Source organism: Myotis yumanensis, unplaced genomic scaffold (genome assembly GCF_028538775.1).
Source record: "Myotis yumanensis isolate MYYU_CA2020_CCGP unplaced genomic scaffold, mMyoYum1.0.hap1 SCAF_4, whole genome shotgun sequence".
Lineage (NCBI taxonomy): Eukaryota > Metazoa > Chordata > Mammalia > Chiroptera > Vespertilionidae > Myotis > Myotis yumanensis.
In genome coordinates this window covers 3,629,827-3,645,619 of record NW_027223755.1, presented here as the reverse complement: position 1 = coordinate 3,645,619, position 15,793 = coordinate 3,629,827, and the positions used below count along the sequence as shown (strand labels likewise).

Here is a 15,793-nt window from a genome sequence, read left to right as displayed (position 1 = left end):
TTTTTAAAAAATAAGCATTGCTAATTTTTCTGATTTTAAAAGTTAAACATGATGCTTGAAATGGTTTTGACCTTATTTAATGAAGTCCAAAATGTATCCCCTTTTGTAATTGAATTTGACTCATGTCTAGGTCTAAGTATATATTTGGTTTTTTAATTTCCTTTATTATACTTTTGTATAGTAAGAGGAGGAGCATTTACTGCCTCTTCCTCATAGCAAGGTTTTCTTTCATTCTTTTTCCTTAGGACTCATACTCGTATGTAAGATCCACGGCTCCTGCAGTAGCTTACGATAGTAAGCAGTACTACCAACAACCAACAGCAACTGCTGCTGCTGTAGCTGCCGCTGCCCAGCCTCAGCCTTCTGTTGCTGAAACCTACTATCAGACAGGTGGGTTTTATTAACTTTCACAGTTTCATTGTACACTATTGAAATATATTACTTAGCGTCTTTTTAATGAAGTTAATCTAAACTGATTGTGTTATATTACACGGTGTAACAGGTTCTAGCCATGTCTTTCTCTTCCTCTGCTAGAATGCCTTTGAGTCCCAAAGAGAAGGCCATGGAAGCAATTCATAATCATGCCCTTCTCTCCTGGTCTTCAGCTTACAGTTCACTTCCTGCTGAAATAAGCTTTACAAAAGAAGTTGTGGTGGTACCTTCTTGTCTTTGCCAGAAATGTCCAGGACATGCTGCTGACTGCCTTTGTAACCAGTAGAGACTCTTTGTGGGCCCATATCTTTAAATCCTCTTTCCCTGATCTGTAATGGCAGTTGATTCTGTAACCAGCCACGGATAATACAGTGGGCTCAAATGCAGGCGGTGTTTCGTTTGCAAAGAACCCTATATACTAGGAGTCTTTAAAAGATGGATTTTTTCATAGAGATTTCACAATTTTCTTTTTAAAAAAATTCTTACCCAAAGATAAGTTTTTATTGATTTTTTTAGACAGAGAAACATTGGTCAGCCGCTTCCTGCATGTGCCTGACTAGGGATCGATCCCGTTATCATTTAGGTGTACAGGACAATGCTTCAACCAACCGAGCCACCTGGCCAGGGCGAGATTTAACAACTTTTATTTTTATTTATTTATTTTTTAAAAAATATATTTTATTGATTTTTTACAAAGAAGAAGGGAGAGGGATAGAGAGTTAGAAACATCGATGAGAGAGAAACATCCATCAGCTGCCTCCTGCACACTCCCTACTGGGTATGTGCCTGCAACCAAGGTACATGCCCTTGACCAGAATCGAACCTGGGACCCTTGAGTCTGCAGGCCGACGCTCTATCCATTGAGCAAAACCGGTTAGGGCAGAGATTTGACAACTTTTAAAACAAAGCTCTCTGGGCTTTGGAAAGTAGGCAGCTCCTTTACTTTCATTATTTTTGAAGGAGCATGAGAGAGTGGGTGGAGTCTTGGATAGAAAAGAGTAGAATTGGCTTACCACTATATGTTCTCTTATTTGTAAATGAGGTAGTGGACCTGTATCTCTCTAGGGTACTTCTAATTCTAAGATGTTAGGTATTTTTAAAAGTGGTTTAAAAAGATTTTGAATTAAAATGACCCTGAATTTTCTTATAGTCTCATCTCTGATTTGCAGGTACAGCAGTCTATTGTGAATTTCCTGGTTAATTATCAAAATTAGATTGTGCTTAAAAGTATTGCGTTGTCTGAGAATCAAAAGACCTTGATTTAGTGTAAGTGCTGACATTAACTACACAGTTTTAGTTTTCTAAACTCTTGCCCTGGACGGTATGGCTCAATTGATTGGAGCGTCATCCTGACACCAAAGATGGTGGATTTGATTCCTGATCAGGGCACATACCCAGGTTACAGGTTCCATCTCTAGTCGGGGTGCATGTGGGAGGCAGCCAATCGTTCTCTTGCTCTCTCTCGCTCGCTCTCTCTGTCTCTCTTTCTTTCCCCCTTCCTCTCTCTAGAAAAAAAGTTTTATGCTCTTAGGTGCTATTTACTTAAGCTACCTTTTGGTAATTGAGCATAAAATGAGTTTGCCCCGGTGGTATTTGGGCTTTCTTAGAAATGACATTTGTATGCTTTGGTGATCATTAATTAGTGACTAATTATTAAATTATTGATTAGTACTAAAGCTCATAAGATTTGTTTTGAATATGGTCAAAGGCAGCAGAAAGTTTAGCAGAGACATGAGTGGTAGCCATTTAAGAGTAGCTGCATTCAAGCTATTGCATTGGAAGAATGGTTAGCACCTTGTGAGTTGGAATTACGGAAAAGTCAATAAAGTGTGATGGCTGATATATAAACAAGTCCCATATAATTAAACATTGAAATTTTTCCTGTGAATTGAAATATGTACTTTGAGGTCCTCTCTCTTCTGTTCCCAGTATTAAGCCTAACTTTCAAGTAGGCTAGCCTAAAAACACACACGTTTTTCAAAAACTTTATTTATTAATACCTGTTTTAAGTAGTACTGATATTTCAGTTAGTTGTAAATTTTTACAAAATATTATTTTGGAAATATATGGACAGCATCTGGGATGGGATAGTAATTTATATAGATGTTATATTTTGTTCAATTGGTAATAAGAATTTCACCCCTTTTGCCAAGAAGAAATTACTGGCATCTAGTTTACAGTTAACATTTAACCTACTTTCTCTAGTTTTCCAAGATGTTGGTATAGTAACTACAGGCATACCTTGGAGATACTGTGGGTTTGGCTCCAGACCACCACAGTAAGTTGAATATTATAAGTGGTTTACCCTTCTAATTTTCTGATATCTCTTTTTTAATTTAGCCCCCAAAGCAGGTTATAGCCAAGGTGCAACTCAGTATACACAAGCCCAGCAAACTCGACAAGTGACAGCCATAAAACCAGCGACACCGAGTCCAGCTACCACTACTTTCTCCATTTATCCTGTATCTTCCACCGTACAGCCAGTAGCAGCTGCAGCTACTGTGGTGCCATCCTACACCCAGAGTGCTACTTACAGTACCACGGCAGTCACTTATTCTGGTAAGCTGATAAAAAGTGTTTAAATAAATCAAGAAACTAGAAAGACTTTCTAAGTTGTATGGTTTGCTTGTGTGTTTGTTTTTTTTAAAGACAGGAAGATTTTAGCAGGACATTAATGCTCTTTGGACATTTGAAAGCTAGTCATGAGTCCTGGGCCTAGCATTGCAATTAGAAAAAATAACAGTATTCTACTAGTAGTATTCTATTCTCTTTCTGACTTTTCCAAATGAGTTTGAAAAGTTAAAGGAATATTGCTGACAAGTTATATTCTTTATTTCAGCCCCCAAGGAGCTAGTATTTCATATTTATTATCAGGAAGAAGTAATCTTGACAATACTGGTTAACACTTGTAAACATTCATAAGATAATGGTTATATAACACACCTCAGAAGGACAGAGTAGTTTCATTTTCCTTAAATAATCATATATTTTTCTTAGAGAACTATAATTACTGAAACCTTGCTATGTCTAGTGCTCTTGCTAATTTCTGGCTGAGGTAACCTCAGTATTTCAGTAATTAAAGTCACACATTACTTTTTTGTAGACACTTAATCTTCTGGTACTACTGTATGGTTTATTGTTTTGCATTTTATTTATTCCTTAATACCCTATTTTGTTCTGTAGAGGATTTAAGGTGACATTGGTAATTTCAGTTCTTACCTCTTGATACTTTGTGTTAGAATCCTAGCTACTGAATTAACTATTTAATTTCTTAAGAGATTTTTTTGGTCTCTTACTCTATGCCAAATGCTGTGTTGGTAGGGATACAGTGGGAATTAGGCAGGCGTAGAGTATTGCGGAATGAGAGTTCAGTGTGCCTGGAACACAGGATATATGGGATAATACCAGGAGAAGAGGCTGGAAATGTCAGTGTGAAAAAGCCTTGTAGGCTCTGCTATAGTGTCTTTTTGTTGTTGTTAATCCTCACCCGAGGATATTTTTTCCATTGCTTTTCAGAGAGTGAAAGAGAGGGAGGGAGGGGGAGAGAGAGAAAAAATACATCGTCATGAGAGAGACAAATCGATTGGTTGCCTCCTGCACACGCCTCCACCGGGGCCCAGGAACAAACCTGCAGCTGAGGTACGTGCCCTTGACTGAAATTGAAGCCATGAGCCTTTGGTGCATAGGCCAACACTCTACCACTGAGCACACTGGCTAGGGCTGTGGAGTCTGTCTTTATCTTGTGGGTAGAAAGGGTGCCAAGAGGAGATGTTATGAAAGGAGCAATGGGAGCAGAGTTTAAGTTCACTATGACAGTCCTGTGGAAGTGAGCTGGAGTGAGGAGATGTGATTACTCCCAGATCTGTCATTTAGGGCTTCCCAGGTAGAGCTTTCCTGCCTCTCTGTGTCTGATTAACCAGTTAGAACTGTACTGGAGCTATTCCAATGGAATAGGAGTGGAGAGTTGCTTTTTAAAGGTTCACATTTTCTTCAGAATACGGAGTATGATGGTATCCTTTTCTTTATATTACACTAGTAGCCCTGTGCACGAATCCGTGCATCAGTAGCTCACTGCCGCTCTCCAGTAGCTCGCTGCCCACTGCCCCACCCTCCTGTAGCTCCCCCCCGCCCCCCCCGCCACCCCTCTATAGCTTGCTGCCCTGCCCCTCCTGTAGCTCTCCATCGCCCACTTGTAGTTCGCTGGCCCACCCTCCTGCTGATCCGTGATCCTGTCATTACGGCCGGTCGTTACGCTTCACAGCATATTACATCTTTATTATATAGGATTAATAATACATCATTATTTTAAAACTAGAAACTATAGATAAAAAGGAGAAAAAATTAAATCACTGGACACCTACTCCTAGACACTAACTGTCATTAACATTTTACTGCATATACTTTTCTTCCATGGGAATATACATACCTAAACCTCATGATTTCTTTATAAAAAAGAATTTGTCTTATACATACTATTGTGTAAACTACTTTCTTATTGTGAATGTCTTTTCATGTCACTAAATATGAAGATATATCTATCATTCCTTTGGTTAATGTTATTCACTAGCTTTTTATTTTAGAAAAGTTTCTTTCTGCAGAAAAGTTGAAATAATAGTTCAGATGTTCGTATACCATTTACCTAGATTCACCGATTTATTAATATTTTGTCATATTTACTTTATCTCTCCTCTAAAATACATATTTTCAAATGGTTCAGAAATATACTGGTATAAAAGTTGCAGATGGAAGATGACATGGTGATTTGCCCAGATTTTTCAGCATGTATTTCCTAAGACTAAGGGCTTTCTTTTAAATAGCCACATTGCACATGTCAGAAAAAGGATTTGAACATGGATTATCTAATAAATTTCTCTAGAATGTATCTTATGGCTGGGCTTTCTGTGTGCTTGTGCTTTGTTTTAAATTCAGGGTCCAATCAAGGATCATGCATTGTGTTTGGTTGTCATGTGTTGTTAGAGGGTGTTTTATTTTAATGTAGAATAATCCCCTATTTTTATCTTCTCTCTCATGACCTTGACATTTCTTAAAGCAGCGGTCGCCAACCGGTGGTCGGCGGACCACTGGTCCGTGAGGTCCAAAAGGTTGGTAACCGATGTCTTAAAGCAGTGATTCCCAAAGTGGGCGCTACCGCCCCCTGGTAGGTGCTGCAGCGATCCAGGGGGGCAGTGATGGCCACAGGTGCATTTGGGGGCGATGAATAACTGCTATTAAAATTTTAAAAAAATTAATTTCCAGGGGCTGAGTAATTTTTCTGGAAAGGGGGCAGTAGGCCAAATAAGTTTGGGAACCACTGTCTTAAAGAGTTAGGCCAGTTGTAGAATCTGGATTTATCTGATTTCTTTATGCTTAGTTTCTGGCAGCTTTTTAGCCAATAAAACAAAACAAACTTCCCATTTCATCATATCAGGAACACATAGTAAATAATGTCCTTTTATGCTTTATTGATGATACCAAGTATAAATCACTGGTTAAAGTGGTGTGTGGCGAGCCGGCACGGCCATGGCATACTCAGCCCCACATTGGGCCCTTATGTGCCGCGCCAGCTCAGCCAGGTTCAGTGACCCTGAGAGGGGGCGGTGAAGGATGGAGAAAAGACAGACAAGAGAAGAAAGCTGGGTCTGGGTGGGACGCTGTCCTCTCTGATGGAGAGCTAGCAACAGTGCCACAGACTACAAGCCGTGTCTTTATATTATAGCAGATTCCACAAGGCAAAGTAAGGGCGTGGTCAAGATGTTTACAGCATTCTCGTGGGTTTCGATCCTACTCAATTACATGCACATGAACTCTATCAAGCCCACATTACTCAGAAACATGTGATCACGGGTTCGGACCATAGGTTCAAGCTTACAACGATAGCTGTTGGCTATAATTGTGCTGGGAGGGCTCTGCCCTCCAAGCTGGGACTTGCACGCGGCCATGGGAGGACTGTGCCCTCTCATTAGTCCGAGGCTTGAACCTGTCCAAACACTGTGGCCGCACTCCACAGTAGTGACTGACAAATCTCTCCTTTGTAAAAATACCCCTTTCCTTTTGTAATTAACCAAGTAATCTGTGGGCCTGTTACCTTTCATCTACGTCTCACTCTTACAGTGAAATAGTAACCAGTTCTGTAGCCACATAGGTTACCAAATATTCTGTCACATTCCTCCAACTGAACTACAGGCTTCTTTAAGACAAGGACCAAATCTTATACCTTACACATTCTTTCTACTCCCCAGCACCCGGTAGGTGTTGAGTAAATACTTGTTGATTGACTTATATATAAAAGGAGGATAAATGTTTTCTAGGTTTGTTTTTCAAGAAGGATACATTATTTGTAAATATGCATGTGTAAACCTACCATTATTAACAGAATTTATGGGATTTAAATTTGTAACATTCAGCTTGGCCTTGTATAATTATGTAACAAAATCTTTGTTTTACTTTGTTTGTAAGGTACATCTTATTCAGGTTATGAAGCAGCAGTGTATTCAGCTGCATCCTCCTACTACCAACAGCAGCAGCAGCAACAGAAGCAGGCAGCGGCAGCAGCTGCTGCTGCTGCTGCCACAGCTGCCTGGACAGGGACCACCTTTACTAAAAAAGCACCATTCCAAAATAAGCAACTGAAACCAAAACAGCCTCCCAAACCACCCCAGATTCACTATTGCGATGTTTGTAAGATCAGCTGTGCTGGACCACAGGTACTTATGTTGTATGTTTTACCACAAGTCTTCAGTGGTTATTTTTTAACAGTTAAATATGGTTGATATTATAACTCGTGTTTACAAAGAAGGTTTCCAGTTTCTTCTCTGAGTTTAGCTAATACACATAGTTCATTAAATGGCCATTTTTGAAAAGGTATTTGTATTAAGACATAAGAATTCTATTAAGAAAAAACCATAGGGCAGGTGGGTACCAGGTGGAGGGGGTTAATGGGGAAAAAAGTAGGACGTATGTAATACTTTCAACAATAAAGATAAATTTTTTTAAAACCTGTAAAAATGATTATGAATGTAAATGTAAAATGGGCATATTGAGCTTTTTTTATTTAAGAAGAATACTTTGCTCTTTAAGTAAACCTTAGATTTAGCTTAAAAGTTTTATATTTGACTTAATTGGGTTTTGGGGGAAAGATTGAATTTTTATTTCTTTTTTAGCATTTATAACTTGCTTTTAAAAGACTTTATACAAAATTTTTGATTTTCCTATCTCTTCTTCAAGGTCTGTATATGAGTGTATATATAGAATTTTACAGCTGAAAAAGGATGATCATAAAGATAATTGTTTACACACTTACATTAAAGATGAAAGAACTTTGTCAAATGTATTAGTTTTTGGAGCCTATAACTAGCAGGAAAAATTGTGTTTCTGGAATTAAAGAAAAATTCTTTTAATAATCTACAATTCTTGGGATGCTTCTAATAAGACTGACTTTTATATTTGCTTTATAAGGTATTGCTTATTTCTATATAATCTTCTCCATGAGGGTAGGAATTCAGGAAACAAGAAAGGTGTAGGGAAGTGAATTTTTCAAAAATACTAATGTAGCATGCAGAACCTTTATTCCCTCCTCCCCCCCATTTTTTTGGTCTTTTATTCTGGTTGCTACACCTTAAAATATGTGATTTAGGCATGAGTCTAATTAGTACAACTCCCCAACTTTATTTGTTAACTAGTAGCCCTGCGCACGAATCCATGCGCCAGTAGCTCTCTGTGGGGCCTGGCCGCTCCGTGCCTGCTGCCTAGAGGCTCTCTTCGGCCCAGAGACCCATCCGCGGCTGGGTGTGGAACGCTTGCCTTGTCGCCATGGCGACGAAGCAAGCATTCCACCAGGCCACTCACGCTGCCTGCTCTCAGCGGCTGCCTCCCCCTGGGACTGGGGGACTCTGGCGGGGCTGAGAGGACTGGGCACTGCCATCTTGTGGCTATGGGTGCCACCATCTTTGTGATGGAGTGATGGTTAATTTGCATATTATCCTTTTATTAGATAGGATACTTTCCTTAAGAGTGTCTAGTTTTTTGTTTGTTATGTTTTTTTCAGAGAGGAAGGGGGGGAGAGAGAGAGAGAGCGAGAAATGATGAGAGAGAATCATTGGCTGCCTCCTGCACCCCCCTTCTCCCCCCACTGGGGATCGAGCCCACAACCCAGGCATGTGCCCTTGAATGGAATCGAATCTGGGACCCTTCTGTCCACCGGCTGACACTCTATCCACTGAGCCAAACCAGTCAGGGCAGAGTGTCTAGTTTTTATTTAAAAATTTGAAAAGCCATTTGGCAGGTAATAAGTATATTATTTGATTGAGACCAGATTTTGACTCTAATTATTTCTTCTGTCTCTCACTGCTGCCCCATCTGTATACGTTACTTTTTAAGTTACCAGCATTCCTTGAATTACTGACATCAAATTAGGGAATATTTTAATGTGTGGCTAGTTACATAAAACCTTTTTCTCTCTATTTTGAGTGTGATAGGAAATGGTCTCATTGTGATTGCATGGTTGGAGGAGAAGGGATAGGTAAAGAATATTTACAGTGACCAGGATTAAACATGAAAGGGAGCAAAGATGTTGGTCTTAGTATTCGAGGAGTGTATCCTACTCTATGATGGTGTTGTAGAGAGGATGATGCTATGAGTGACAAATGTAAACCTAAGAGATTTACTGAATCTGTGGCACCCATATGAAAGGATAGAACATGACTCTAGGGTGGTGGGTTAACAACAATATTTGGAATGAGTATACGTATGGCTGACCATTGATTTGGAGTATCTGAATGGTTACACAAGAACAGGCCAAGGGTACTTCTACAAGTCAGATGCAGTGCCTTAAGGGGTTAATGAAATGAGCCTTAGAGAAAAATATTGAGATTATGAGAGTGTAGGTGTGAACATAAGGAGGGAGAGTCATTGGTTCAGGATTAAGGGTCCATGGTTTCAGTCCTGGCTCTGTCACTTACTGTGGCCTTGGGCAAGTCAGAGCCCTTAACTTCTTTGGGCTTTTATGTCTTTACTTATATAATAGGAACTTGTCTTAAATAATTGAGGCTTTACTTGCTTCACAGAACCCTTCAGGCTGCCACAGACTAGAGAAGAATCAAATGGCTGAGTCTTAGATCTCTCTTTCATTTCAAAAACAGCAGTTTTCCTTACTTGTGCATACTATTATTTATAGAAAGGATTCTCTTGTTTGAAAATTAGAAAGTCATTATTTTGGGTAATCTCTAAAGTTCCATCCAGCTTGGAAATTCTATGATAAATATATAATTTTATGGTAATTTTTGTCTGTCTTAAAAACAATTCTAAAAATAAAATATGTAAGAGTAACTATTGGGCCCCACTCAAGAACAAACAAACTAACCAGCAATCCATATTTACTTCCTCTCATTTTAATAAATCTGCATTCTTAATTGTCTGCATTCAAGACAGTTTTTAATGTATAATTTTACTATAATGACCACTGTCTAGTATTCTTTATTCAACATTATACATAACCAATAAAAGACACATCCTTTTTTTGTTTGTTCTTTAACTTTTTATTTATTGATTGATTTTTGAGAGAGAGGTGGATTTGTTGTCCCACCCATCCATGCACTCATTGGGTGATTCCTGCATGTGCTCTCACTGGGATCCAACCAGAAACCTTGGTGCCTGGAGATGATGCTCTAACCAACTGAGCTACCCAGCCAGAGCAAGATACAAATTCTTTTATTTATTTATTTTTAATATATTTGATTGATTTTTACAGAGAGGAAGGGAGAGGGATAGAGAGTTAGAAACATCGATGAGAGAGAAACACCGATCAGCTGCCTCCAGCACACCCCCTACTGGGGATGTGCCCACAACCAAGGTCCATGCCCTTGACCGGAATTGAACCTGGGACCTTTCAGTCCGCAGGTGGACGCTCTATCCACTGAGCCAAACCAGTTAGGGCAAGATACAAATTCTTGAAACTGAAAGCACTGACCTTCTATTGGTATTATGGCTCTGTGTGAAAGTCCTTTGTGAATCAAAGTGTTAAACAAATGTATTCTTGATGAACAAGGTACAGAGAACCACAGATGTATCACGTGTGTAGGGAGTCCCACATGCTTTTCTTAAATTGCTTTTAAAATTGTTTGGTGCTCATTTTTTAAATAAGTATTAGAGATTTGAGAATTGAATAATTTAAATGACTTTGTATCTAGAAAATTAATAAAACAAAATGTATCCTTTTTGTTTGACAGACTTACAAAGAACATTTAGAAGGACAGAAACATAAAAAAAAAGAAGCTGCATTGAAAGCCTCACAAAATACCAGCAGCAGCAGCAGCTCTGCTCGTGGGACTCAGAATCAGCTGCGCTGCGAGCTCTGCGATGTGTCTTGTACAGGAGCAGATGCATATGCTGCCCACATTCGTGGTGCTAAGCATCAGAAAGTAGGTGTTTTTCCCACACAGCCTTCTGTCTTCCTCTGTTGTTGTTTTTTTACCTTTTCAGTAGGGAGCTGAGGGGAGCGGTGTAAGCAAAGGTGGCTCCAAAACTTTGTGGGATAAGCCTTGTTTATGTGCTAACATATATATAAAAGAAGACTAGAGACCTGTCTTTAGATTGAACTAGATCATTTATTCTATCAATTGGAAAATTGTATGTTTATTTTCCTCCTTTTGTCATGCTTAAGCGTAGGTTGGTATGCATGTGGCCAAGTCATTTCATCTCTCTCTGCCTTAGTTTTCTCACTGATAATAGGTGGAATATGTTTCCTTATCTGCTTCATAGAGGTTATTTGGAAAATAATGAGAGTTTGTGTATGAAAATATGTAGCAAAAAATATCATTTGTGTTTTAATTTTATAATTTCTTTTAGACGAACTTGAAAATCTATATTCTGAGTTTCCAACAAATAAATGTGCTTTTATTTATTTTTTTGTAGGTGGTTAAATTACACACAAAACTTGGTAAACCCATTCCTTCAACAGAACCAAATGTTGTTAGCCAAGCTACTTCTTCAACAGCTGTGTCTGTTACAAAACCGACTGCCTCTCCTTCAAGCATTGCAGCAAGCAATTGTACTGTGAATACTTCATCAATTGCAACTTCTTCAGTGAAAGGTCTTACAGCTACAGGAAACTCGTCTCTTAATAGCACATCCAACACTAAAGTGTCAGCAGTGCCTACAAGTATGGCTGCCAAGAAGACATCTACACCCAAAATAAACTTTGTTGGCAAGTACTGAAGATTCTTTATGTTCTTCCCAACTCCGTCAAAGTAACATTTCTCTTCCAGTCCAGGACTAACCCTTCTGCTTATGGTCTTGTACCCACCTCCTCCCTTCTTCTCTGGGACCTTGTTTAATCACATATCTCTATTTTTTTCTTGAATTTTTAGTCAGTCCTCTAATGGTTTCTTCTCTCTTCCCTTCAGCCATGCAGGTATACCTTTATCTTTCATGGTCTTAAATTTTAAAAAAGATCTTTTCCCATTCCGGTTATCCTTTCAAGCTGCTAAACTAATTCTCTCTATCTTCTATACTTCTTATCCAGTCTCCAGTCAGTCAGTGTTTCCACTCTACCCTTTTCTGAAACTGCTTTCAAGAATCACCAAAAACCTAATTGCAAAATTCAGTGGCCAGTTTTCAGTTTCATCCTGTAGACCTCTCTAACTTTTGACTTAGTTGACTGCTATACCGTAAACCTTAAGATATGTCTCTGTCTCTTTAGTTATTGTCTGTCTACCCACCCCTTTCTCAGGTATTTTTATTGTTTCTCCTGCCTTCATGTTCACTGAATGGTGGTGTTCCTAAGATTCTGATTCTGTTCTCATCTTACTCTTCTCATCCAGTATTCATGAGTGGTCTCATCCATTCCAATGTGTACAGTAACTTGAAAATCTTTTGGGCAAACTCAAAACCCCCATCTGAGTCTAGAGCCATATTTTAGGTATCCCTGGTCATGATCTGAACAGCTTTATCGATGCCTACCAGTGTCTCCTTACCCATTGTCTTATTACAAGAGTACCACGAAATGATCTCATAAAATTGCTGGAAAAACTTCACTGACATTTTTTCCTATTTGTTGCCTCCTCTAATTGTTTACCTGTCCTTTTGTTTCTATCACTACAATGTTTCTACCCCCCAAGAAAATGTCATCTTCATAGCCACTGCCTTGTTTTTAGGCCTTCAAAGTCTGCTCCTCAGCCGGCCAGTGTGGCTCAGCGGTTGAGTGTCGACCCAGGAACCAAGAGGTCACGGGTTAGATTCCTGGTCAGAGCACTTGTCCAAGTTGCAGGCTTGTTCCCCAGTGTGGGGGTGGGAGGGCATGTAGGAGGCAGCCCATTGATGATGTTTCTCTCTCATTGATGTTTCTGTGTCTCGCCCTCTTCCTTCTCTCTCTAAAAATCAATAAAAACATATAACAGATCCCTCTCCTTTAAAAAAAAAAGTCTGCTCCTCAGAGCTTTGTCTCTTATTGCATCCAGTCTCTCCAACACTTGTCGAAGTCATTTTGTGAAAATACATATCAAATTATATTAGACTCCTGATTAGAAGCTTTCAGTGTCATTCCTCTTGGTATGGGAAAAAAACCTCTATGTTCCTTAATTATGTCATCAAGGCCTTTCCCATTCGGGCTCCTGCCTCATCATCGGTCATCATCTCTACATAGGTAGTAATTCATAGTGAATTACTGAAGCTTCCTTAAATTTACTGCAGTCTTTTTAACTTGATGTTGTTGTGCTTTTTTGTACATCCTATTCTTTTTGTTTAGACATTATTCTCTTCTTTCTTCCTGGCCAGTTCATACTCGTTACTCTTCTTTCAAAGCCCAGCTCAAGTGTCACACACTTGGTGAAGCCTTTTCTAACTGGATCAGGTTAAAGGGTAGTGGTTTCTTTGCTTTGCATTCTACAGTACTCTATTCATACTTAGTACAGCCCTTATCACATTGTATTATAATTAGTTGTTTCTTCCCTTAATTGTTGGCACCTCAGAAGCAGCTACATTGTTTTATTCTTATTATATTACCAGAATGTAGGACAGTGCCCAGTTCCATTGGCAAAGAACTAGGGATACCAGTATGAATAAGGCTTTTCAGGCACTTGCTGTTTACTTTTAGGTACTTGATGTTACGAGAACCATAGTGGGGACAGAGAGGAGTGTTGAGTGTGGGTGGTGAAGAAGGGGAAAATCCAGATGTGTGTTTCAATAGGGTAAAGAAGCCAAGTGGTTTATGTGGTTCTTCAAATTTCTGATCCATTGTGTGTCAAGCAGGAGTTTAACTTTTGGTAGAAAAGATAATTTTGTCTGAAGTTTTTGTTGTATCAGGTTATACATTTACACAAAAACGAAAGTTAAAATTACTGTAATTCTCTTATGCGTTTCTAGGTGGTAATAAGCTGCAATCAACAGGAAATAAAACAGAAGACTTAAAAGGAACAGAATCTGTTAAAGGCACTCCTGTTCCTTCTGTACAGATCCCAGAAGTGAAGCCAGACACAGTGTCAGAACCAGTCACGCCTGCCTCTCTGGCTGCTCTGCAGAGTGATGTGCAGCCAGTGGGCCATGACTACGTGGAGGAGGTATTGATTCAAGAACACTATTGCTGTGAGATGAGGAAAGGGGAAGAGGGTGTCGCTTTGTTGTAGGCATGTTTTTCATGTAAAATTAAATTATAGTCCATTAGGTTTAAGTTACTTGTGAAGGAATATCAAAGGGATCTTTTTAAGGGTTTTAAAAAGCATGTCCTTTAAGCTTGTCTAAGTAACATTACAATATTTTTGTTATCTCTTTCCCTGCTAAAACAGTAAAGTAACTCTCCATTTATTTGGTAGACATTCTTATATCTTTCAACTGCCCTGAACATAAAAATTTTAAAAATTGTGAGCACCAAAAATTTTGACAAAGCCAATACTTTTTTTTCTAACAATCACTTAGTTTCATGTGTAAAATTAAGGTTGTTCATTTATTTTTTATTTATTTATTTATTTTAATACGTTTTTATTCATTTCAGAGAGAGGAAGGGGGAGAGAGAGAGAAACATCAAAGATGAGAGAGAATCATTGATCAGTTGCTTCCTGCACATCCCCTACTGGGGTTAGAGCCCAAAACCTGTGCATGTGCCCTGACAAGGAAATGATCCAGTGATCTCTTGGTGCATGGGTCAATGTTCAGTCCACTGAGCCACACTGGCTGGGCAGGGTTGTTAATTTAAAAGATCCTGTTTATTTGGTTTTTCAAGCTGATTAGAAAATTATTCCTGTTCTATCGAAAAGTAAGCTCAGTAAGTAGAGGAGTGAGGGAACATCAGAGAGTCTTGATATAAATATTTGCCGTTAGTAGAAAGACTAACATGGAGTGATGTAGCACTAGTCTTTACTCTTTATTGTAGAACATATATAAGTTCTCTGAAATTCAGTGTCTACATCTATAAAATTTGGCTATTCCCTAACAAAGTTGTGAAGATTGAATGAAATAAAGTGCCTAGCATATTGTAGATTTTTGGTAAATATTTGTTCCTTTATCCTTTTTCTCTCAAGTTATGTTGAGTTCTTTGTTTACAAGGTAGAAAACTGGGTTATGCAGTTTATCAGTAGTTCACATACAATTTTAAAAGAGTAAGATTTGAAAAAATGTATGCCTCCAGAATGCCATAATTTCCAATGATAATAAAGTAATTCCAAACTTCAGATAGATGCATTCAAAGCCGCTCTTTAAAGCTTGCCCTGACAATTTGAACATAGTATTCATCATAAACTTCTTAATAAGATTTAGTCTACTTGTCTTCCTAACTGGTTGTACAGTTAGAAAAAATTGTCATTGATTTTCCACGAAGTTACATTGAGCTTTATCTTTAATCATCTTTATCTTCATTTTCAATAACAGTACCTGGTATTCAGTAACTATTTATTAGAGAACTTAAGGTATCTAATTGTTTTTAAATGTTTACATACAGATAAAAGTATTAAAATTGCAGTTAATTACAAAAGCAAATACATGCTAACATCTTGTATGCTAACACTACAGTTAGAAAATTCTGTTTGTTTTTATAGATCATCCTTTTAAAAAATTTTAGACATTGCCTATGTTTTTTCCTCTTAATTCTTCACAATTTTTTTTTATCAGAGAATCTGGGAGGCCATATGAATGAAATCTTCAACTGTAACATTTCCATTATAACTCTTGGATTTTTTTCCCCCTGCATCAAGGTACGAAACGATGAGGGAAAAGTAATTCGATTCCATTGTAAATTATGCGAGTGCAGCTTTAATGATCCCAATGCTAAGGAAATGCACTTAAAAGGGCGAAGACACAGACTTCAGTATAAAGTGAGTAAAAATTTCAACTTTTTCTCTTTTTTTTTTAAAACAGCTTGGAACATTCTAGATGTAAA

General features: G+C 38.4%; 1 protein-coding gene across 2 annotated transcripts in view; it reads left to right on the top strand.

Moving 5' to 3' along the window:
- Positions 1 to 15,793, top strand: part of ZFR (zinc finger RNA binding protein) — a 76,357-nt gene that overhangs the window by 21,278 nt on the left and 39,286 nt on the right. For both annotated transcript variants that reach the window (XM_070411763.1, XM_070411764.1), the window contains exons 4-10: positions 246 to 390; positions 2,773 to 2,991; positions 6,889 to 7,136; positions 10,656 to 10,847; positions 11,341 to 11,632; positions 13,789 to 13,982; positions 15,609 to 15,728. In XM_070411763.1, the coding sequence (XP_070267864.1) occupies positions 246 to 390; positions 2,773 to 2,991; positions 6,889 to 7,136; positions 10,656 to 10,847; positions 11,341 to 11,632; positions 13,789 to 13,982; positions 15,609 to 15,728 (1,410 nt within the window). The remainder of the gene's footprint in view (positions 1 to 245; positions 391 to 2,772; positions 2,992 to 6,888; positions 7,137 to 10,655; positions 10,848 to 11,340; positions 11,633 to 13,788; positions 13,983 to 15,608; positions 15,729 to 15,793) is intronic.